Raw genomic sequence first — 25,639 nt, forward strand, 5'->3', positions numbered from 1 at the left:
GGTGTGTATCAGTACACATTTTACAGTATCAGACGCAACATCGCTCTTGCCTAGTACGCGATGTGATAGTGACGATTCTCAGCAGGGTTGGAAAGCATTGCATCACCACTCAAAATTTGTTCAGGGTATGATACTGTGTAATGCGATCTGACACACACCTTGAAAACGGGTAGTGTGGTCTGATCTACCGGTGAAATCAGGATCATTCGGTGCCGAGTCTGGTAGTTGGGTAGGCTTGATATAGATCTCATACAAAGAGTTATTATCCTTTTAAGTGTTGATTGTGCTGTTATAAACTTTATTTATTATTATATCAAAATTGACAAAATGACCTATTTTCTGCATCATTTTAAGGTGTGACTGATGGGCCTGAAGACCTTTACTAGTCACATTTGTAATTTTCCCTTGGGTATAAGTTCAGAGCTATAAAGTCAATTAAGATTCAAGTGGCCATTAAATGAGATTACGTAAAACACACTTGTTGATACTGTAAACTCCCATAGGCTAAGTTCTCTGCCAGATAAGTGTCCATAATAAGGAAGCAGTGATAATTATGCAGGTAAATATTGTTTAATATTGCAAATAAGTTTTCAAAAAATAAAAATAAATAAATAAATATATATATATTTTGTGTAATGCCAATATTAATGCTATAAATGAATAACAGTGACTTATGTATCCTCAAACTCAATGGGGTTATTCATATCATGTTAATACAGCAAGATTGAAAGTTTGAATAGCAGCTTTATTGGAATATTTTTGTTTTTTTTTTTAATTTTTTTTAAACACTGGCATTTTCAAGATGTGACTTTTAACTCCCATCTATTTGAACCTTTGCATATTTTCTGTATTTCCATCCAAGCAGTTGTATTGGTATTTATGTCTTTAAACATTATGTAGTATTATTTTTTGCACTGTCATCATTTTTTCAAATATTGCGATTTTCATCATGTGAATTTGAACTCTCGTGGTCCTGAAACTGTAATCTTATTGCAGGGGCGGATTGAGACCGTCTTCTGGGCCTTCTGAAGACTGTCAGATTTTAATGTTTACATTGACGGATATCTATTTTTTTCTGTTGAAAGACCATCAAAAATGGAGGATGGATCAACAAAATTAATTTGGAATACTGTCAGAAAATATCTCTTCTGTTCGCTCCTGTTATTGACCATGTTATCTGTTGTTCATGATTAAAATTCAGTGTTGTTGATTGACAGCATTATTTATTATTGCATCAAAAATGACAAAATGACCTATTTTCTGCATTTTTATTTTCTGTTTTTTGTCTGTACAGATATATTGGTATTTTTTGTTTTTGAAAAAAAATGGTTTTATTTTGTAATAAGTGCAATAGTTTAGGTGGTGCGGCTATGAGGCAAAAAACTAATGTAATCAATAAATCAGTGTTAAAAGATTGATTACATTAGTTTTTTTCCTTTTGAAGATATTTATATATTATTTTAACTGTTCAGATAGCATGAACTTTATACAAATGCTTATGTCTTTGTGTTCAAAAGTCTTGATTTTAAGTGATTAGCATGTTTAGAAAAATAAGAGTGTTTTAAAATATAATCAGTTTTTCTGGTGCTCAAATGTTGAATAGTTTCACCATAGCATTAAAAAAATCTACACATTAAAAAAATGACAGAAAATGACCAGATGCTCTTTGTTTTCCCTGTACCAGAGGTGTGCTGACCCCAGGAGAGAGTAAGACCCTGGGGTTCCAGGTGGGCCATGTGAAGGGTGCAGACCAGGGTTTGGCCAAGGTGCGACTGGCAGTGTATCACATCCACTCTGGGAAAGTACGTACATCATGCTGAACCTGTCCCCCTCTTTATGTGACAATGACAATGACAATGCCTTTATTCTCAAAAACAAAATATGTTGTTGAGAATGTATTGCACATTCAATTTAATCAGGAGAGTTGACTCTCTCTATTATGATACGAATATATTTTGCTTATTTGGTAAGTAATTTCTTATTTTGCATGTATTATGTAATTTGTAAAACTTATACGTTAGGGGTAGTGCATGTATGTATTAAACAGTTGTGTGATATTATGACAAGATTAAAGATGGTTTGAATATATGTACAGCTATCACTAATTGCTTGTGTTTCAGATTGTCCAGTCTGTCACAGGGCCAGTAACTTGCAGCACCAGTAGTGTAGTTTCTGACTTCAAGTACAAGTATCACGTTTTTGGGCAGCAAGAGGCCATATTCCAAGGAGTAAACATTCAACCTGATATAGTGATCATTGCTAGAGTGTATCTGAGTAAGAATGATCTCCAGAGGAGGACGGGAGATGATGACGATGACTCACATTTTGATGAAAGTACTCTGGTTGCCTGGGGGGCAGTGCCTCTAGTTGTCACCAGTGGCAGGAGGAGTAAGTGGGAAGTAATGGGGAATACTGACACATATAGATGGAAGAAATTGACAGTTTTGAAGTAGATTACATTCTGTATGTTTAAACTAATCAATGAAATAATTATCAGTTGTGTAAACAGTATCTATAACATGTAAGCTTTGGTAAAGCAAGCATCATTTTTAAACGTTAAAACACTTATAGGACAGGATCCATATTATGACTTAAATTTCTAGGTGATATGTATAGCAGTTATCATAGAAGTAACATCAACCAGTCCACTGTGAATACTGGCACTCACACAGTGCTGCTGTATGAGCCTCCAGTACCAGAGACAGACACTATCTCCCTGGAGATGGGATGGAAGCCCCAGGGAGTTAGGAGGTTCAGACGAGCCACATTACGGCTTAGACTGTTCCATGGAAAACCCCGCCCTGGCTCCCTCACTCCAAGTGAAGCATCAGACCAAGAAGATGATACTCTGCCTAAGGTATTTGTCAAATGCCTTGTTTATCTTTGTATATCTTTAAATTAATTTTTTTGAGGGAGAGAGAGAGAGAGAGATTATTTCTCTATTATTTCTCTCTCTCTGTGTTTATTTTTAGACTGATGTGGTATGTTATTATTTTTTCTAGTATGATGTTATATGTTTTTTGTTAAATGATGAGGGATTTCAAACCCTAACACATGTCAGATATGTATGAAAAAGCAAACAATGTTTTTAGACATTTGAACATACGGGCCAACCAGTACTTTTAATGTTTTTGATTACCTTTTATTTGGTGATTCTTTTTGTATAATTTCCAGAATGCTTGGCTACCATGCAAGAGGAGCTCACCTCCAAGTGAACCCTACAATCCAGACCAGGGATTTGATATTTACATAGATGCATGCAAAAATATGCCAGATGGTGTCACATTTTCTAAGGTATGAAAACTGGTAAAGAAAAAAAAAAAAACACTTTCACTGAAGAAGTTTTGTGAAAAACTTAGGTGACAGCAACATAGTCAGATATAATAAAATCTCCTTCAGTAATTGTGGTTTGATGGTCAGATATAAGTTACAAGAATTTTTCTTATTCCAGGTTGCTGGTACAATCCTCAGTAGAGACGGTCGTTTCTTTGGTGGTGTTGTGGATGCTGCAATTCGGATAACCAGCGATGACATTTACAATCCGGTGTATAACTATAGGCTAGAGATGAGGGACCCAAACATCTCACCTACAGCTACATTATTACTAAAGGTAATCAGATCTGCCGTCCTGCGTGGAATTGCATTCAAGACATTTTTAGTTTAAATTGCTATTTACATAAAAATGATTAACCTGCAACTGTTATTTTTGTAGATCTATACACGTGAGAGATTTGTGGAAGACCATCCCTTAGTCAGTGCTTATGCAGTTCTCAACATTTTTGTGGAATCTGGAACTGAGACTCAGCCAGAAGATGACAACACTGATGCCCAGGTACTGCTAGAAAACTGTGCTTCATATTGAAAGTATTTTGTACAGCCATATAAAATTGCTGGTTTAGATTGATTGTGCGAGCTCATTTCAATGAATGTCATGCAGCAGTCAAGTGTTACATGTGTTATCTTTGATTATGTCAGTATTAAGATCATAGACCAAAGTTGTTCCCTCTGATCTCTAAGAACAAACTGTTCACCTCTATATTTTCCAGATCTCTCTGAATAAGGGTGCCCACCAGTTGCGTCTATATTTCAGTGGACCTCAGCAAGGGGAACCATATACAGGCTCATGCCTACACGACGGAGCTGTGGGATACATTTCTGGGGCCACTATCTTGGTCAGATTGGTCAGCGCTGCCTTAGATAACAATGGTCAACCGCTTAAGGTGAGTAGATTAGTGGCATGGCCAGCTTGTAACCAATGAATTAAACATACGTATCCTATGCAAAAACTTAAACAAAAATTATATTATTTTATTTCCTTCACATGTTTGAGGATGTTAAAAGTGCTGTTTTAGGGGGATGCACCATTGTTTGTTTGATTTATACAAAGACCTGATACATCAAAAATGACTGAAGATGTCCTGTGCTCTGGGTCCCAGCCAAAGCTGGTCTTTCTGTCAAGGACACGTTCACCTTCAGAGAAACCAGATCCTCCAACCAGCCTGGTAACCTCCATGACACTTATAGTTTTACTCTCAGAAAGACAAGAGGGTCCCATCAGTTGGGAGGGGGGTGATCACAGTTCACGGGAAATACCTGTATAATCATCAATTCACAAATCACAGTAAAATCAATCTAAATTCATTTTCCACTGATAATATACATCCTGAAAATCATGATTAACCTGGATAATGCTAAATAACATAAATTGTTCACCCAGCTTTGGTAATAAAAAGTTGCAGTAATGGGTAACCAAAATGCCCAGTGGGACCCTCAGACAAGTTCCTCCCAAACTGACTGGAAACAACCATTTCACTTTCACCTTCACTTTCAGATAGACCAGGTCCCTCAAACTGACTGGGAAGGTCTTGGTCTCTGGGTGCCTGCTCCAGCTTACAGTAGTAGAGTTTATCTATCAATGTCATGTGAACCAGGCCCACAGGAAGTCTCCATTCTCCAGGTGTTGGCACAGAGGACACCCATCACAGCACAGAAGTCCATAGAACTGGTGGCAGAGCAGAGAGAACTAAGAAACCTAAGGACAGAGGATAGTATAGCCAACTTCATCACTGTAAGTGGATATGCTTGTGTGACAACATGGTATTGCACCCCTTTTCTTACGTCACATTTTATTCTGATTATGATAAGCTAATTTGTATTAAGTATGAAAAAGATAAACTGTTGACATATGAAAGAAATTGTCACTTTTCTGACTATATACTTGTTTCAGAAACAAGTACTGGGACTACCAGAAATATGATTGAACTATTTAATTTTGCTCATTTCAGGAGCAGCTAATCAAACCTCCGGGAGTACAGCCATCAGACATGCATCCTGCCTATGTAGTGCCCTACAGCCCAAAACACGGCATTAAGGTATAGTGATATGAGTAAAACAACTACAAAAGGTATACTGCCAATTTATTGGATAGTAATGTTGTTTTTTTTTCTGGCTGCAAAAGATCCACTTTCAACTGTTTCTTGTCATATTTTCACCCAGGTGCGTGTAGATGGTGCTGTAAACCTCCCTTGGACCAACTTCACTCATGCTCAGATCTGCCTGAATCCACCAGGAGCTTTCTACAAGGTAATCAGATGAGTGCATATACTTTACAGCTATTTGGAATTTTTGATATTATAAATGCCTACTGTGGTCTAAAGATGACTGACCTTCACATGTTTAAATTTTTTATGCTCCAGGGTAACCCTCATGCAGCTTATGATAAACCTGTCTTCACAGAAAAACTGATGTTAACAAGCACCAACAAGAACCCACAGTGGGAGGATGGGTTTATGGTAGGTGTTATAACCCAAACCCATGATAGTGTGGTGGGGTAAGGGTAGTTATAGTGTGTTGAAGGTAATGTAACCCACAGTACATGTAGTATACTGGGTTCTGGGTTAGCAGTATAACCCACAAAGGTAGGGTGGGTTCAGTGTATGTATTTATAACCCACGGTTAGGATGGATTCAGGGAAGACATAATAACCCACAGTTATAGTGTGGGTTGAGGGTTGATAATATAACCCACAGTCATAGGATGGGTTGAGGGTTGATATATAATATAACCCAGTCATGGGATGGGTTGAGGGCTGACAGTATAACCCACAGTTATAAGGTTGGTTGAGTGTAGGTAGTATAACCCACTGTTGTAGAGTGGACTTGATTTAGAAACTAAATTGAAGTCTGGCAATATAATTTAACCTGAAATATGAATTTCAAGAGGCTAGCAGTAGAAAAAGTTTGTTTGAACACAAGTTGGCTATTAACCATGCTCTATACATGTAACTTTTTTCCTACTTGCAGCATTTTCCCAGCAGACATCTACATAGACATATGTGTGTTGTTATTCATATACAAGAGATTGCAGTCAACATCAGTAAAGACAGCTACAAATATGGATTGATGGAGCAGGTACTTGAAAAATGATGTGGAGTGAAACAATTGGCTAATTGAAATGCTTATACGTTGCAATATGATTTGGTTCAAAGACCTTCAAATGTAATATACAGGGATGAGGTTATTCAGACTATCAGCAGATTTCCAACTTATTGGGTACTAAAAATATCATGCCATATTTTCTGACTTTTTCACAAAATGGCAGTCACATCCCTGATTATACATTCATACACTGTATATTCCTAGGTTTTGACAGTCCCCACTATTATTTTATAACTTTGGGCAGTGACTGCACTTCCCAAACATGTTGTGTTAACTTGGGTCTATATTTTCAGTGATATGTGAATTTTGGCCTATAAATTAGGCCTGGCCAGTGCTTCATTTATTTTCAACCTGAAATTTGACCTATATTTCTTCACTCCCAATGTTATTGAAATGTGAACTTTGACTTATATTTGTTAGGCCGGCCTGGACAGCACTCCCTGTGTTTATTGATGGTTACTGAACTTTGACCTATATTTTGTTAGGCCTGGACAGCACTCCCTGTGTTTACAATCGGCAATCCTTGGCTGATGCCGCAAGCTCCATACTAACCTCGGATGTGATAGGTGCAGGAATATGTATCAAATCCATGCATTTTCTCTGCTGGAAATGCCTTCTCACTCAACTTTCCACGCATAAACATGGCTAACAACAGTGATATTTTCATTACTACTGATTTTTCTGAAGCTTTACAGTTTGCTAAAGAATGTACTCATATTGACTTTGATTTGAAGGAAACATTCCAGCACTCCTGTTGCGTACAAAGGATTATGGTCTGTATGAGTAAATTGAGCTTGAAAGTAGTTCCTTCCCAATAATCAACATGGATGCCATCATATCACATCCAAGGTTATTGTTGAGTGCGGAAACATCCGAGTAGTTCCGAGTGCTGTGTTTATTGATGGTTATGTGAATTTTGACCTATATTTTGTCAGGCCTGGACAGCACTCCCTGTGTTTAGTAATGGTTATGTGAACTTTGACCTGTATAAACTGCCCCTGTTCAGAGGAGCTCCCAGTGCAGCTTTGCTGAAACAGCTGACCAAGGAACCAGTCTGGGAATGGGCTCCTAAGGCTGTGGCTAACAAGTCTGTGAGTTTAATTATATGTATGACCATCAGATGTGTGAATTTAAATGAATTCATGGCCTGTAGTTTTCTTGTCAGTCTAAATTGGAAAAAGAAAAATCAATTTGAATTGCCTCTATTTGAAATGGTTCATTAGATTAATCTATGTCTTAATTGTGGCTATGTGTCTTCAGATTAAGATGTTGGACTCCATATTTTTTTTGGAAGTTTACAACTACATATCAGTGTTTATCCTTGAAATGATTATTATTGTGTTTATCCCATCTTTCAGGTGAAGTATCTGGAAGGAGCGTCTGTGTTTGCATTCATCTGTGATACAAGGAGAGAGCAGGAAATGAAGGAAAGAATGAAAACGGTACGTTGGAACTCTCTGTCTCTCTCTCACTTCCAGTTTCTGCATCTCTCTCTCTTAATATATCTATATACAAGGAGTTTTATGTTCCTTTAGATGGATCCACTGGAGGACCTGCTTCCCTCTGACAGGCTTGCAGAGTATGAAGGCCGTGTTGAAGGAAGAGAGCTGAACACCATGGTGCCCCATGGGAAGACCCCACAACAGTTTGTAGAAGGATTGGCTCAGAAGTTTAAAAGTGTAAGTTCCAAGCTCTTTCTTAAGATCTGAGGTAAATTATCATTATGTGGTCATTTTTAACTTGCTAGATAAAATTTACGCCATGAGTGCCATGCAGTGAATAATTTAATATTGGCTAATTTAACAGTTAATGACCAAGTAACAGACGAGGTAAGTTGCAATGTTTGGACTGTGTAGTTATTATGGAAATTAAAACCATCTATTTCATGTAAAATTTAAAAAAAATTTCTTTGCAGCTTGTGTACAAGCTATATAGTGATGGAGGGCAGATTTCATGAGCCAGACACCCAGCACATAACAGAATTAAATAAGATGGATAGTGAAAAAAAAAATCTAGCCACTACATCTGAGGAGCTTTTTAAGAATATGTGATAGAAATTAGGAATAATTTCTTAGGTGCCAATTTACTCGTGTTATTTCTAATACTTATTTAATCTTAAGGACATGTACAAATTTTTCCATTTAAAACATTTCACTGGTTTCATTTGTGAATTTTCAATATCATCCTAATTAATTTTTGTAGAAAGTTATTTACGAAGTGAAAATGTTGTATTGTGTGTGCCATAGATAGTCCTGTCAATGCAGAGCATATAGTAAGGACCAAAGTTTTTAATAAAGTGCAATTTTTAAAACAATTGATCTTAAGGTTTTTCATGTCAACCCACTGTTTATAAGATGATATAAAGAGTACTCTCTGAACACTAAATTGTAAAATACAATAGTTCTTTATTTTGCAGAAACTTAATAATTTGATCACCTCTTTCTTTGTCCATTTATGTCAACTGTTATTGCTTTAATATAACTTCTACACTAGCATGCACACATTATTGCACATTTATACACAAAGCATCCCCCCCCCACATCCAAACAGTTCAGTAACTGACAATAATAATATTTCAGCCAGGAGCTCTATTAAGTCTGATACTAGTGCTACTGAACTAACAGGTATTTTATATCCCCCCAAGGATACTAATTATATTCTACAAATATGTTATTACAAGAAATAGCATGTTTCACAGTTACCTATGACGAGCTTCATTATTTACTAAAAAGGTACAAGAGACATTACGTACTAAGAATTTTGCTCTCCACCTCACCCAGAGTTTCAAAGAACTGGAAGTGACTTGCCTCTATCCAAGCTCTCTGATACTGTCTCTGCATGTATCTATTTATAACAGAGGTGAGTTTCCAGTATTCCCCCCTCCCCCCAATGAAAAAAAATGGTGTGCTTCAAGTACTGAACTTAAATATAATGTGTTGCACATATTCAAGACTTAAAAAAAAAAAGAACAATTTTGATTTAGCATAATCTTGTGTTACAAGACTGAATATTTAACATGAAAGGGAAGTTGGGAAACCTACATCCCATGATATGCCTATACTGTGAACCACTGCACTACATCAGCTATGTGTTTGACCTGTGATACTAACTACCCATGCCACATCTGGTGAGATATAGATCCTGTAGCTAGAACAGAGATGAAGGCATATTTGAATCTCCCTCAATCATATATTTTGATATAACAAGTCACTCACTTGAATCCTTATATCCCAAAAGGCTTACAGTTTGTACATTTCTTTCCCAAAATCAAACTGCTTTTCCTTTCTTAATCAGTTTGTCTCACAGTACACAAGCACAAGGGTAAAGGCCATTACTTGCAACAGTATCATGTGTTCTGCTCCCAATAACCTATTTTAAATATTCAGCAAGCTACTTCAGCAGCACATGTAATCAGTTGCTTGTAAATATTTTAGATCCCCCAGAGAATTGGTTTAATGCAGAAAATGGTACCAAGAAATTGATTGAATGCAATTGCTAAGTGGCACTTTTTTGTCTACTATGTACATATATTGAAACATACTGTGATGCTTTATGGGCATAATAGTTCTACATATACATCAGGAGTGTCTTCAGTCTCTAAACTTTAGCACAATGTGACAACATTTGCTATCATTTCTACATACAAACTCTCGGTAATCTTCAATGTATGTCTAATCCTATGCCAGCAGCTTTTTATTAGCTGTGGTCTTTAGGGTGTTTATGGAAAAATATAAATTATTTTTAGCAATGTACATAAAATATAACAAACATCACTTCCTCATTTATTTGGCATTTTTCATAATCTTAAACAACTGTGGTATCTGTAAAATTCACATAACATGTAACACTTGATAATTCTATACTTCACGTACTGTGCACGTACAATATGGACCTGAAGTAAATAAAGAGGCTTGCTTGCCACATACACCATCTCATCCTTTTACCACAGAGGACATGATGGCATACACTTGCTGAGATTGATTTTCTATTCCACCAACAGATGTCAGCACCAGCAGCACCACAGCAGGTGCTTTATACCAAGGAGCCTGGCTTGGTATACTTTGGATGTAGCTTTTATCTGTTACTTCTTCAAAGTCTTTTTATACACCCACACATCTCCCTCTTTGTTGAAATACTGAAAGGGAGCAAAGTATGAAAATAAAATAATAATTTTCATGAAGAAAAAAAACATGCCATCTGAGTCTAGCTCTCCCACTTAAAAATTGGATAAATGACAAAATAGGTGAAAAAAGTTTAATTTCCCACTAGCAAGGTTCTTGTGTCATGCCCATTCAATTTATAGAGTAAAACTTTAAGTTACAAGTAATTTTCAGCCAATCTTTACACTTAAAGAGACAAATAGAATCCTATGAGACTTTAAACAATCCTGAAACTAACTAAACAACTTCTACAAAAAATGACATTTTACCTTTGCTGCAAATGGGGTATTGGTCTCCTTTCTGTATTTCTCACCTTCTCTTTGTCTCTCTTCCAGCTAGAACAGAATCACATTACTGCTTACAAAAGGAAAACGGATCACAAAATATACAATTCTCCAAAAACAAATTTCATCTCACGATGGTTCTAATTTAGGTCTTTTTACGTGTAAAGGATCTTTGACAGTTTTTGGACAACAATGCTTTAAGTTTTGAGAGAACTCACAAATCTTTTGTGTTCTGTGGCAGTCTCAATATCCCCTAACTTCAAAGCATTGGTGACATGCTGCCATAATTTCCTGGATTCAAAATCTCCCAGTTTGCTCATGGGTCGCACCTTCTTTCTCTTGATCTCCAGCTTACTAACATCTATAACCTTACTGGTGCCCTGAAATATTCACAGTCCACCAATTTAAACGTTTATAAAATGCCCGAGGTATGATGTAAAAAATGAAAATGTTGACGACAGAAAAATGTTTAAGCTGAGCAGTGTCTGGGATTGTTGTGAAATTGAAAGATTCACATCTTACTCTCTAATCACTTCATGTGGCAGTGTCCAGTGTGCATGTGACAAGCAGTACTTACAGCTGAGGTATTGGTGAACTCCATAGTCCCATTCCAGTCCCCATTTACTTTACATATCACAGTGCCCTCTGGGTTCTTTACTTCAGCTGAAACTCGATGCAGTTTGCCACCATAAAAGGGCTAGAAGAAAAGTGACCTGAAGGTAATTTTTTAACTACTGGGATCCATTTTCCAATGAAATCCGTCTAAAGTCACAGTTGCAAATTAATTTTTACACTGATTAAGTCCAACCTATATGTAGTGTAAAGATTCATAAACCTTTCTATTAAGCCTGTGTGCATAACTGAATACCATACTGCAAGCCTTTTAAGCCTTTGACACATAACATAAATGTATAATTTTGATTTATAAACTTGATTATGAATTTCAATGATGGGGCACCAATGTATTACCTTAGTATGAAACACTATAGCAGCTGCATATCCAGTCTGCTGACATGTGATAGTCACTCTATCACCGAGCTCCACCCAGGGATAGGTCAGAATGGACCTGGCATAGGCACTTGGCAGGCTAAACACATAGTCCTCATTGTGCTCTACCAGAGATAAAGTCACTGAAATTGTAAATGCATAGTCCTTACTAAGAGCTCTACCAGAGAGAAAATCACTGGAGTTGTAAATACATAGTCCTCATTGTGCTCTACCATAGATAAAGTCACTGGAATTCTAGTCTTAATTTCATAATAGTACTTAAATTTTTGTTATGAAAAAAAAAAGCCAATATTGCAACAATACAACTTAATTTGAAATGCAAAGCCCAACCCTGGCAGAAGAGTATAACCAATGTTTTCATAGCTGGAGAATATCACAGCCTTTCCAAACAAAATAATATAGCCAACATTTGTTTTTTTTAAATATCAGCATTAAAGACAAACACTGATTCCTCACCTTTTCCTACCATAACTACACCTATAGACATTCCCATAAACTTGGACTTGGTCCAAATGGAGGCGTTCACATACATATTTTTCTTTGGACATTCAAAATAAAATGCTGAAACTACAAGAAAGACCCATTTTAATTCTTTTTAATGTGACTAATTTAACTGAAAGATTCTAAAAACATGAGATTTCACAAGATGTGACATCTTGAGATATCAACAATGGTAATTTCGCCAGTTATGATAAGCATATAACTGTTCTAAATCAAAACATTGCACTAAATATCTATTATACTGCTGTCAAAATCTTTCTTATTTTTTCCATATGTAACCATTATGTGTACTCAGATGTTATGAGTTATGTTAAAATATAAATCTACATACTAGGAGGATGATGGGACACCTGCTCAGCACAGTATGTCAGTCTTATGTTGTCAGACTGTGTGTCATCCCCCAGTGTCTGTGGGATGTCCCAGGAACAGTGAAATGTTTCTCCAATGATTGGATTGTACGGTTTTTTAGCAACTGAACCCTGGCGTGCAGCGTGGAATGAGGTCAGGTACCACTCCACCACTTGGAGCATTCGACTTTCTGGATCTGTGCAGTCTGGAATTCTACAACATTCAGTGTGTCATATTCGGGTAACTTTCCACTTCATGATGCTGTACACATTTTCTGGCTAAAACAATTCTTGAGTAATGGAGTTCTAAGAATTCTTCAAAGATGTTAGGGTCAATAATTCACCTCAAATGAATTTGCCATGAAAGCTAGACTTGCATTCCAATTTAGGTGGTTCCAACTCTCCTCAATCTCATATAAATTCATTTCCAAAATGAAGTAATTTTTGACCTTACTTTTATGATCTCATACTATAAATTAAACACCTAGTGATTATAAGTCTTTGTTTGTGTTACATTTCAAAACAATTTTTCACTGCCATGTGCCTTAAGTTCACTTACTTTGCAAATATATCTGGATGAGCCATGCAGTCTGCAAACATTTCTAATAATGACCTCTTTTCTAAAATAAATGTCGGCAGCACCACCTGAAAATAAGATGATTGAAAATAAAATATATGTTAGAACTTAACTTATAATATTAAAACATTTCTTATGTTAACCATCTCTGCCGCAACAACCATGTTCAAACCAAATGTGGGTATTCATGCCAAGGCACCCAGATTACAACCATAACGTGGGCATTCATGGCAAGGCACCCAGATTACAACCATAATGTGGGCATTCATGGCAAGGCACCCAGATTACAACCATAATGTGGGTATTTATATCAATGCACCCAGATTACAACCACAATGAGGGTATTTATGTCAAAGAACCAAGACTACAACTCATCCATGTAAGGATGCACACAAAAACCTACCCGAGTAAGATCCATTCCCAACTTCAACTGTGATAATAAATGTAGAATGACACTTTTATGTTCCTCCACTCCTCCCAGGTCTGTGTCCGTGTAGCCATGTTCATCTGATACATCGTCATCATGGTTGACTGGGACTGCAAATATAAGGTGAGTTATAGTAATTATAGATAATAACAGATCATAATTACCTTCATTTACCACGTTTATTACAGCAATTTAGACTGGTCGTTTTGAAAAGATGTCATCCATAACCACTGTGAGAAGTAAATTATTTGCACAAAATCAACACTGCTTCAAAGAAGACCAAAACATTAGATTCCATTTCTTCACAACAGTATGCCAAGCTTGCACATCTTACCTGTTATACTTTGCTGCTCTAGAGGTAGCAGGTTCTCTTTGATGATAGACGACACAGAGCTGCTTCTGGTGCTGGACCTGGACTTCATATTGGGAGACCTGGAAATTACAACCAACAATTGATACTGGGAAAAATTCATGCTGGGAAAACTGGAAACTGCAATCAACACATTTCACACGTGGAGACTTAGAAATAAGAATCAACACAATTTTACTGGAAAAACAGGGTAAAGCAATTAGCACAATCACGCTACAAAAACTTGTTATGGCAATCAATACTGTGAAAACTTAGAAATAGCACAAAAATATAATTTTAGCAAACTCACCAGTCCAATCCTCTGCCCGCGTGGACTCCACTAGCTTGTTGTTGTAACATGTTCATACACTGCTCCAAGCATAGAACTGTAGCCTTTGAGGTGGCTTTTAATAACAGGATTTCCTAAAAAAAATTTTAGTCTGGTATTTATTTAAATCTTAGTTGAAGTAAACCCTTTTTACATATTGAAATTATGTCATTATTTTCCAAGCCAGATACTGTATCTGATGGGTGGACTATTGGGTATATTATATAGTCAAATTGCCCTTTACCTTATCCAGAGAGTTCAGAAAGTGACCTGAGCTGGGAAGTTCCTAAAAATAGAAAATAATATTGCATGTGAGTGTACCATCTATGATACATTGTAACAAAGCACAATGTGAAGCCTTCACATTTGTCTGTTTCATGACAGACAATAGTGACATAATGAAAGTGATAAATGCAACATGATCATATTGATTTCCAGCTCTTAAGAACATAAAAAATTCACTGAAATGGACGAAAATGACACGGCCTCATTGCTTTGGTCTATTACTGTATTAGACTGCAACCTAAACCCCCAAATCACTTTCCAGATCAACAAAGTGGCGTGGTCATGTTCATGTCCTTTTTCTCAGACACTGGGATCCGGAGTTAAAACATGAAAAGATCAGTCTTATATTACACATTAATAACCTCTTGATGCAATATACTTCTATTAAAACAAAACCATCATAAGGTATCCAGGATGTTTTTTTTTAACAGCATATACCTCCCACATGACAAAACAATCCCTTAGCTACATGTAACAGCCTTGTTTCCCAGTGAACATCAATATCTTATCTCAATGGATATTTAATGATATTTCCATCTAAAGGTTTCCTCCAAATCCCCCTTCAAGCAGTCAAGTACACCTTACCTCTGTCTACAACACAAACTTAAGAGAAGATAAACTTAATGAGGACCCCTCTCACCTGTTTCCCGTCAGAGCGCTGTTGCTTACAGATTAGAATATCATGTTCTGCACCTAATGATATTGATTTTTTAAACCATGTATTCAAATGAACAGGTTCATCTTTATTTACAGAGGATATGGAATATAAAGGTGCTAATTGCTTCAGATGTAAATAGGTCTCTTATTTCAAGCAAGTAACTGCTATATCCTCTGTGAAAATTGGAGCAAATTGGCTTCATAACACCTACATGTACACCCTGAATCCATGCAAGCTTTCAAATCTTGCTGTAATCTTTACTTTGTTCAGAATGATAATAACTATGTGATGCAAATCTCAACAAATCAGATTGTGACGTGCTGCTATAACAACCCAAAATCACCCAAGAAAAGAAAAGAAATCTTAAGATGTCATCTTAAATTTCAAGATCCATCTAAGGAAATATTATATTAATTACTATTATATTAATTGCCCTCCCCAATCAACTTTTCAGTTACAAGGCAATTTAACAGCTCAACAATTTATGCCTAGGATAAATTATAATCGTTCCACATACCCTTGTTCTTTTATGTCCAATTTTATTTTTTCTCTGACTGCAATATGATTAAAACTCAAAAGAAGGGACACACTTCAATCCCTTACCACCCCTGTACTTAAACACTATCAATCTGAAAGGTTTGTTAAAGCAGAACCTAGCTGTCCTGAGTCAAAGCATAGAAATCAAACTAAAGCAAAACCCACTGAAACTCACCTTTGTAAAAGGCAGGCAGCAGAACACAACAAGAAATCGTCACCACAATGATGAAAATTTTAGACTTCAGGTAGAAAATATGTTAGGTTAGGTGAATACTTATAAGTCTCTGACAAAAAACTAAGTTGCAAACACAACACCATAAAATCATTGAAGTACTTGCAATACATACATCACTGCCTGTTCCACAAGAGCTAAAACCAGGAAAAGTCAGAATTGAATTGAATCCCCACAGTATTAAATGATTATAAGCCTGATGTCACGGCACAGCATCCAAAATCAAAGTCTGGTTCAAATATGATGCCAATCCCTGTGGCTCACAGCTGTTTCACCATAGAGATCAAATTAATCAGGAGAGATGAAAGAGAGAGCCCACAGTGGTGACCAAGGAGAACATTATGACAGGTTCCCATCAATTATTCAAATTAATTCAAGAGAAGGAAACCTGGGGCCCCAACCTACTGCATCAATAATGTTGTCACCATGGTGGAAAGCAAAACTCTTAAATTACAACAGACTGTACTTCACTCTTGGAAATCCAACAGTCCATTTATCAAAAGTATACAATATGTCAACTTTCCTTTTATCCTTTCAGCATAAGAATAATATAAAATGTAAAGTATAAAGAGTATGAAGAATTAAGGACCAAGGATAGGAGTGCCATTTAGATTTTAAATCAATACTTTTATGTGAAATGTAATTATTAAAATACATATGATGAGTACATATCACACTTGGTCTATTTAGACAATAGAATGCAAAGTTGCACTCCACAATTAATAGCAGCACTCAGTTTTGCAACCTACTCACTCATTAAGACCGGTGACATAACTACTATAATCAAAATCAAAAGAATTTGATTACAATACATTTTCTTTATTTTTTTCTGAAAAGGTTTTGATACTAGTGTTGTCAGTGAAAACATGTCATCATTCTCGTCATTGAAGGTGTGTTGTCTGCTGGAGCTGAGTTTTAATTTAACAGTCTCTTCTAAAATATATGGCAACACTTTTTTCAACAATTTCAAATATCCCGATATCTTCCAATAGGTATTAAGTTATACTCTACACTGATTGTGATTTAATGAAAAATATGCTGTTTGTCTCACATTTGACTGTGCCTTATAATGCAGTGTATTAATGCCAAAATATATTATTTTTCCATTATTTCAACTTTTGCAAAAAATTTAAAGGCAATGTTTTGCATAGAGCAGAAGCATTTTGGAAATTAGGCTAAGAAATATTTAAACTTTAACCTGTAACCATAGCAACACATTTCAAGAGGAAAGAATTCTGGGGTGGGGGTGGAACCAAGGTCAAATCAGGATACTGGATTCTTACTGATATCTATTTTTATAAACTGGAATACATTTAAAGGAGAACATCGCTACCTTTCTTGTGCCTAAAAATGACTAAATGATAATTTCCAGCAAACATTTTGATCACTTCAGAGATAACAAGAGAAGCAGGATTATCAAACAGATTTTGCCATCACTTGTTTTTAGTACTCTTTATTCATGCATTATGATGGGCCACAATCTTCACTTAAAAAGAAGACAAAAAAAAAAAAAAAATCCAAAGTTCATACAGACCACCAAACACCTATAAATCAATAGATGGGAAAATCTATATCTGGAATTCAGAAAACACAAATAGACACAGAAAACAGATCTACATCTCTCTCAGACACAACCCAGTTAAATATTAATGTCTTCCAATTCCAGATCAAATCAACTACAACAGAGCAGGAAGTCCATCTCATGTACTGGAGGGACGGAGGAACTCGGTAGAGCTCATCATTAATTTACACAAACCACTGAAAACTTTGCTGGATAATCAAACAAATCTGACCTGGCTGTTCTCAGGGAATCAGGTGAATCATGGCATAACTTAAATATTGATAATGCATTTAAAGTCAAATTTTTGCCTCAAACCCCAACCATACACCACCATATACTTTCAAATAGTAAAAGTTAGAGAGATATTAAGGGCATTGTTTCATATTTCCCTAAAATTGATATTTGAACAGCTTTTCCTTATTTCTTTCTGTGCTATAAATATACATCAGCAGTCTTATTTGAACAAGTATGCAATTGCACGCACAGCTATACATACATACATACATACATACATATATACATACATACATGAGAGTAAGAGTGATAATTATGCAATATGCACGCAGTAATTAGCCTACTATTTGAAAGACCTAGCTGCACCCTGTGCATACCTCCATTTTGTCCACCAGTTCTTCTTCGTGATCTGTGACCTGAGACAACACCTCCTTCACGTTGTGTAGAGGATCTGGCGAGGGGACAGTAGTCACAGTCTTATGATGTGATCTGAAACAGTGGGGCAATGATCAGTATCATCATATTTTGGCAAAGGAGACTAAGTCTTGAAGTAAAACAAAAATTCAGTTCAGACAAAATGTTTGCCATTCCTACCTGACAGTCACTGTGGTGGAGGGCTGATTGTCATATAAATCTCCATAAGAACTTGGCCTTTTGTTTACAGAAGGCAGTGTTTCTTGAGCAAAGGAATGTGTTCTAGATTCGTGTCTGTAGATTGGTGGCGCATTCTGGAAAGACAAGCCATCACTTATAACACGGTATAGTTACCACAGACAAGATAAGTGAGAAATTTTTAAGTATCTTCTTACAATTCAGAGAAAACTGTAAACACCTTGAATAGTTTGAGATTTCATTAACAAATCAAATATATTTTAACAATACAATTGCTGAAAGTGAGCAGCTTTCCGCTGTCATTGAATAGCTGCAAAGCTAATGTTTCCCTTCAACCTTTACCCGAAATGAAATAAAACTTATTGTGTTGTATTGTGTTGTACTGTGATCTATTTGTACTGTGATCTATTACTGCTACTTGGAGTAGCTTTTATGGTGCCTCTGGTTTGGTTGAGAAAAAAACTTATCTTAACTCTCATGCTATATGTTGAAAGATTAATAACACATGCTTGTTCAAAGACACATAAAGACAGCAAGAAAAGAGAAAGAGAGATTCAAGCATATACCTGTGCTATGTTATTACTGTGATATTCTGCTACAGCCCTCAACCTGTTCACCCAGTGAACTCTTTCCTTTGCATCTGAAGCTGAAATAAAATAACATGACCAAAATGAAGATTTATACCCTGTTTGACATTTGTACATCTAACTGTTACAAAACCATCTCTTCAAATATAAACTACAGCTAGGGCATGCTGACATTCTCTGACCACTGAACTGTTAAAGGTAGAAAAACAAATGTATTATCTATCAAGAATTTACTTTTGCTAATTAAATGGGGGTCTTTTTTTAGCAAGTTCACTAAATTAATATACAATCAGCAAGATTGATCCAAGCTCTCAATTGTTTATCGAAATGTTGCACATGCAATGCTATAAATACTTATTTGTGTATCACATAATAGAGTAGAGAACATTACAAACCATTTGAGCCAGTAGGAAAAATATTTAACCGGTTTAACCAGCTAACAAATCTCTGACCCAGAGCCATTGAGTCAGTAATCATTTCTGTCAAACATTTGAAACCAAATTGCAAAGTAGGAATCACACAATTGGAACTGTGTACAACATCATTTTACATGACCTATATGTTGTGCCATGACATTGTATTTCATTGTTCACCATTATGAAGATTTTAAGAATCTTTCTTCAAAAATATCATACTCAAATTGATTTCATATCCAATAAACATGTCTGAAAACTTGTTAAAATTTTTAGTATAAAATTATTTAGACATACTTATTTATTTAATTGCCTGCATGGGGGCTTATTTCACTTGAAAGTGGAGAAATTAGGTTGTCAACTGAGCAGACTTTTTCACCTATACAACCACACCACCATGCCATCCTCAGATATAAAAATTAACAACCTCTAATGTTTTTGTGTTTGTACTTCTTTAAGTGCTTAAAAATAAAACCCTACTAAGTAAAAAGTAAGCTTTTTTTACTTTGTAATTGTACTTCATCATCTGAAGTACAATCCCCCCCCCCCCCCCCCCCATCATGAAGTTTTAAATACAACAAGTAACTTACCACGTAACCTATATATTTCTGTATTTGCAGCATTCACATTAAATGTCTGTGAGTCTTCATCTGAAGGGGAAATCACTGCACCCTGTAAATAAAGCATTAACAGCCATTATTGCAGGAGTCAGCATCCCCCTGGGTGACTGCAATTCCCAAAGATATTACAATAGTATTTCAGGTCTTGTTAAATGATGATATCCAGCTTTTGAAAGGGACAGTTACATTTTTTCCTTTCTCAGAGGCAAAACCTCAACGTGCTTTCATATTACATGACAAAATATATAGGTTTGAAACAGGAATAGAATAGTAATGAAATCTTATATTGAAAAAAAAAAATTCTAAGGAAATATATTTCAAATAAAAAAATGAACAAAATACTAGCATGCATACCGCTAAATGCACACTTCCTCTCGGTCTTTGCACTTTTTTGTGTTCTTCTTTCTGAAATAATAACAACATGACAATACTTATTTAAAAAATGTTATGTTGGGACTCATAGTCAATATCATAAAAAATGGCCAAAGGAAAAAAAAAGAATAAATAAACTAAAAAATTAAAAAAATAGATATAACATTTCTTTCTAAAGATGTAAATCAACATAATTCATAAAAAGATTACTATCATAAAGCACTTTAAGTTTCACTTGTTTCATGACAATCAAAATCTTTAACAAGCTGTGATGGGGCTAGCAGTACTAGTATTATTTCCTGTTCTACCTCATAATACTCCAACATTCCCGTCTCTGGCACCAGCACAAACCAGCGGAATTGCCAGCCTTTCATCACATTGGTGTATTTACAGAGCACACCTTCCAGAGGCTGCCTGGAAAACACAGCATAGAACATGGTCTGATATATAGGATCATATGGACCAATATCAAAGAACTGTCTAGAAAGCACAGCAGATTAGATAATCTGATTTATATGATAATTGACCAATATCAAAGAACTACCTGGAAAATACAGCATGTTACATGATCTGATAAACATGACTTGGAAATCAGGCAATACTACTGTACATCTGTTGATATTTACATGTCATCTAGAAATGTCTGTTTATTCATTCATTTATTGTGAATAATGAAATTGCCCTTTAAATTGGGTGAGATAAACAGATCTAAATTTTCTGTACAACATTCAATAAATGCCAATGAAAAATGTGCAAAATTTTTTAAGAAAATCAACCACAGACAAGTCATTCTAACCTCACAGATCCCTGGCTAAATTTAGCTTAAGCCAACATACGAACACAAGGAGTTTGCAAATGTACGTCATAGTTGCATTAAGATTACTTAGTAACAAACCTCAGAACTAATCACTCTGTATATTACATTCCTATCATTTAACTTGCTGACATCATTATCCACATTTATAGAAAGCAGGATGTAATCTTAGCAATTCAGAAAGATGCTAATTTGTGGAGATGCATTAATTCCATATTCATCCTGTACGTGTTACGTGAAGATTATCTTTACAGAATTAAGTTAATTCTAGCTAGAAAGGTGCCAAACAGTAAAAAAAAGGTATCTTATGAAACCCACATTAGGAAATGTAATACTTGACCATCAACTTAAATGTTTAATAATAATCAGAAACATGAAATAATTTATTTTAGACCATACTGGTAGGTACAATGCTATAGCCATCTGATCAAGCCATCTAGATGTTTTGAAACAATGCCAGTCTTAGAATATGGCTAATGCAGTGGAGATTTGACTATCAGCTTCAGACCATACATATAGAGATTGAGCTTTATTCTAAGATACAAGGACCAACATAAAAAATGTTTAAGATGATTTTTATTGAATGCCTCTTTGCAACCCCACAAACACAATTTGTGCAGCATTGTTTGTAAACAATAACTTTTGCTGACTCGTTAATCATAATATTTCAGATGATAAGTCTTATTGAATATTTAATATATATTTTTTACTCCTAAGGTCATAAAATGTAACACAGGCAACAATTTGTTACACTAGCTGTTAAAATGATTAGGATACTGGGGCCAAATCTTGAAGAACCAATGTGTTTTGTTGCCTTTTTTCTTGGTGTGAATGGGACTATGAAGGTTTGTGGTAAACTGGGATGGAAGAGACATAAAAAATGTTTAGGTGAATATATAAGATACCTGATCCATAACCCAGCTGCATGGTGGGCTGAATTACACTGAGCCTGTGTTCAATATATCAATGGATAACTTCAAAGTATTTATATACAATTACCCAATCCAGCTTCAATAATGACCTTAATAAAACTAATATTACCCCACCTACCATGATATCAGCCTCAACGTGACTAGAAATAAACACAACTTGATAACAAAATACACAGCCCACCTTCTAATGAAGTCCATGAGCCATCTTTGCTGTTTCATTATCCATATTGTATGGTACACATACATTGAGTAATAGCTCATGAAAAAAAATCTCTACAATGTGGAAAGCCTCGCAGTTCTCTCACACATTACAAGCAGTTATCCCAGAAATCACCAGCAGGTTCTCCAGGTCGCTGTGTCCCTGCTCTGCTGGCTAACAGAGGCTGAGAGTATCCCAGGAGTAATGTATCAATGCTGCTGTGACTCATCTCCTGATACAACCCAATGCACATTATGTGAGGAGAATGGAGAGATATGTAGCATTTGCCTCCAAGAAATTGATTGGTGCTGTGACATTTACAAGCTAAAAAAGTGATATATGACATGCTACCCTTTACATAGAAAGCTACTCTACCCCATATATATATATATATATATGTGTGTATTAATGTGTGTGCATATATTTTGTTTGTTTGCTACGCATAAATTAATTATGTTCATTATATTGCAGCTTTATCCCATTATTGAGTTTATCATATCTGAATTTTTGGGATCCCATTAGCACATTAAGTCTCGATCTACCAAATGCTAAAAAATCTGGCTTAACAAAATGTTAAATTCTTGGATAAATCTGATTGTGCTGAAAATATGAAGCATACACTGTAGCTAAAACAAAAAGTATGCCAGAATAATCCAAGAAATTTATTTCTAAATACATAACTTTATATGTTAGTTACCTAGAATACACAATATGTATAGATCATTAGCTGTACCACTGCCATCCTATTACCTGTGCCAACATTAACGCTACATTATCATATGTTGTACAGACTTCAAATATCACACCGTCTCCAGTGTTTATCAAAGATCCACTAAAAAAAATTATAACTTATCCTGTCAATACCTCAAGAAATCCACATCATATTCTCTATGTTTCTATCAATACCAAAGTGGTAACTGTTATCTGGAAGAGCTCGAGGACATCAATAAAATGACAAGTTGTTCAGTGATGAAGTGATAATATTGTTTTAACTCCCTCCAAAAGAGTTGTCATTCCTTTAGGAATCAATAAAAGAGATAAAACCTGTGATAAAAAATTCACTGGAATCAATTTTTCATATAAAAACAAGCAACTGGCTTTTGTTAGAGAAATGTTACAGAGAAAGAAAAAATTCATAAAAGTGTACAGAAGTACTACATTTTTCTACTTTCTTTAATGCCATTTTTAATGTGGAGTTATAACAGGAGGTAAACTTGAACAGCTTTGGGAGTAAAAGTAAATAATGCTGGATGAAATGACTTCAGAACTACACAGTAAATGGATAGTTTCACATATTTTATATAGTCCTTAAGTTGTATATCATTAGTTAATTTTTTTCATATTACAAACATTTTCTCATAAAAATGATTAAGAATCTTATATCAAATCTTCTGAAGCTGTTTTACCCAGAGGTTTATTAAGATCAACTTTAAAAACAACTTAAGTGTTAGGGAAAAGGGCTTATTCAAGCAATGCTACTAGAACACTGCCAATTGCTGAGCATGGAATGTGCTTTAATGAATAACTTTAAAGTGTGCTGGATGTTAGGCTGCATTTACCAACAAAACTTTGTTGGTAGTTTCCAGTGGAGTCATAACTTGATGCAGTAAAGCTTAATGTTCAGACACTAAAAAAAGGTCCTTACCTGAGAACCAGCTTCTCTTCTTCCACTTCAAATTCCTGCAAAAAAGAATTGCATCAGAACATGAATCATCAATTAAAACATACAAATCAGTAATGAGTTCAAGTTACACTTACAGTACATATGTTCAAACATTTTCATATGCAGTCTACTAGTAGATTAAGACACACAGTGGCCAGAAAGATAGATCCCATACATATTGTATTAATCAATAATGAATAAAAAGAATTAATTTTGATTTCAATTAAAGGGACTATAGATGATATTTTAATGCAATTTTTTTTTCTTGACCAACTCTTCAATTTGACAGTTAAGCAACAGACTGTAGCCAGCTTGCAATAGTGGGCTATCCGTCCTTACGGTTGACCCAACTTAAGAAATGGCATAGATTGATTCTGTGCAGACAGAAAGGTTGGTTTTTTTTTAAACCATCCCAAACCTCCAGCCTACAGGCTTATACAACCATCCCTCTATAATCAATATAAATTAAGTTTTGATAATGATGGTTAAAAACATACAGCCCCAAAACAAGCTTTAAAGACTTTTTTCATTAGCCTTCTGCCAATAAAGCAGTTAGATGTTACATTGTCACTTGACATAAAGAGCAATGTTTGAGTAGTTACAGGTATATGGTGGATATCAATTTCATTTTCTAAACAAGCCAATGTTGCAACATAAGTGTATGCCTTTAAGATGTACTAGGGTAAACATCAGTCATCACATTAGAAAGATGTTACAATAAAAAGGTATGTTTAAAAAATAAAATTTCTAGTACATCTACTTTGGTAGATCTTGTTAATTCATCAACGTTAAAATTATCTGTTACTTTGGTTAGGTGAAAATGTTATTTTGTTTTTTAAAACAAAGAATTTAAATTAAATTGAAACAAAACTTAACCCCATTCTACAACCCCAATGGCCATGAACCGCTTTCAAGCGGCGAGGAACTGAGAGAATTGTTGGATATTTAGCAAAAGTTGAAGTATAAAAGATACAGGCAAAGGAGTAGTGTAATGCCAACCCCAGGGTGTCAGACTCAAGATTAACACTGGGGGACAGTCCGACTTAATTGGGGAATGTTGCCGGTGTGCATGCATTAGTAATTCCCAAACACAGTTGAAAATATGTACCACTTTGAACACCATTTAAGCAAGGTAGCAATTAGATGATACACACCTTTGCTCGCTTTATGACATCAAGCAACTTCTGCTTTTCCTCTTCGGATAAACCTTCTAAATTTGGGCCATCGTCTCCTCCTCCTACCGCAGCCATGTTGTCACTGCAGCACAGGGAACAGGAACCAGCTGGCGATCGCTGCGCCCTCTCTGGCAAAAGAATGTTTACATTTTTAGGACAGTAATAAAGGCCACCCTTGGCTCTAAAAATAAGCTCCTGATCACACCAAGGTCTTCCCTACATTTGAATAAAAAATTAGAAAGGCAAATATATTAATTTGTAATATGATGACTTTTTTCTACTTCAACGTTTAAACAAAACTCATTTTACGATCCCGAAATGTAAATT

General features: G+C 35.5%; 3 protein-coding genes across 4 annotated transcripts in view; 2 read left to right on the forward strand and 1 right to left on the reverse strand.

The window, feature by feature from the left end:
• Positions 1-1,802, forward strand: part of LOC106167978 (uncharacterized) — a 41,676-nt gene extending 39,874 nt beyond the window's left edge. The window contains exon 35 of the transcript XR_015333347.1: positions 1,685-1,802. The gene's annotated coding sequence lies outside the window, so the exon portion shown is untranslated. The remainder of the gene's footprint in view (positions 1-1,684) is intronic.
• Positions 1,803-2,444: 642 nt separating this feature from the next.
• On the forward strand, positions 2,445-8,751 carry LOC147764888 (uncharacterized). The gene is made up of 15 exons (XM_087007857.1): positions 2,445-2,463; positions 2,604-2,857; positions 3,175-3,294; positions 3,452-3,610; positions 3,713-3,832; positions 4,047-4,220; positions 4,832-5,068; positions 5,286-5,372; positions 5,497-5,583; positions 5,697-5,792; positions 6,303-6,410; positions 7,373-7,528; positions 7,796-7,879; positions 7,973-8,116; positions 8,353-8,751. Exons 2-15 carry the CDS (start codon positions 2,609-2,611, stop codon positions 8,392-8,394), a joined length of 1,863 nt encoding a protein of 620 aa, XP_086863983.1. The 5' UTR covers positions 2,445-2,463; positions 2,604-2,608; the 3' UTR covers positions 8,395-8,751.
• A 71-nt stretch (positions 8,752-8,822) lies between these two features.
• Positions 8,823-25,449, reverse strand: LOC106181083 (oxysterol-binding protein-related protein 11). Of its 2 annotated transcripts, XM_013565353.2 has the most exons (20): positions 25,292-25,449; positions 24,120-24,154; positions 20,838-20,943; positions 20,512-20,562; positions 20,128-20,209; positions 19,104-19,183; positions 18,520-18,653; positions 18,303-18,414; positions 14,663-14,704; positions 14,401-14,513; positions 14,076-14,173; positions 13,718-13,851; positions 13,297-13,382; positions 12,722-12,951; positions 12,346-12,456; positions 11,851-12,011; positions 11,459-11,578; positions 11,100-11,261; positions 10,867-10,932; positions 8,823-10,572 (listed from the first exon to the last, which is right to left on the reverse strand). In XM_013565353.2, exons 1-20 carry the CDS (start codon positions 25,385-25,387, stop codon positions 10,519-10,521), a joined length of 2,073 nt encoding a protein of 690 aa, XP_013420807.1. In that variant the 5' UTR covers positions 25,388-25,449; the 3' UTR covers positions 8,823-10,518. The 2 variants fall into 2 exon arrangements, with proteins under 2 accessions (XP_013420807.1, XP_013420808.1); XM_013565354.2 differs by lacking the exons at positions 24,120-24,154; positions 25,292-25,449 and adding an exon at positions 22,457-22,837.
• Positions 25,450-25,639: the final 190 nt, after the last annotated feature.

Source organism: Lingula anatina, chromosome 1 (genome assembly GCF_051362555.1).
Source record: "Lingula anatina isolate TDL-2025a chromosome 1, LinAna3.0, whole genome shotgun sequence".
In the NCBI taxonomy this organism is placed as follows: Eukaryota; Metazoa; Brachiopoda; class Lingulata; order Lingulida; family Lingulidae; genus Lingula; species Lingula anatina.

Excerpts from the sequence above, each read along its gene's own strand:
- LOC106181083 (XM_013565353.2), bottom strand. The coding sequence starts at position 25,387 with ATGGCTGCGGTAGGAGGAGGAGACGATGGCCCAAATTTAGAAGGTTTA. Across the intron at positions 14,705-18,302 it reads AACTGGTGGACAAAATGGAG|GAACTTCCCAGCTCAGGTCA; the intron begins GTATGCACAGGG and ends TTCTATTTTTAG. Across the intron at positions 12,012-12,345 it reads TGTAGTTATGGTAGGAAAAG|TGACTTTATCTCTGGTAGAG; the intron begins GTGAGGAATCAG and ends TTACAATTTCAG.
- LOC147764888 (XM_087007857.1), top strand. The coding sequence starts at position 2,609 with ATGTATAGCAGTTATCATAGAAGTAACATCAACCAGTCCACTGTGAAT. Across the intron at positions 6,411-7,372 it reads AATATGGATTGATGGAGCAG|GCCTGGACAGCACTCCCTGT; the intron begins GTACTTGAAAAA and ends ATATTTTGTCAG. Across the intron at positions 7,529-7,795 it reads AGGCTGTGGCTAACAAGTCT|GTGAAGTATCTGGAAGGAGC; the intron begins GTGAGTTTAATT and ends CCCATCTTTCAG.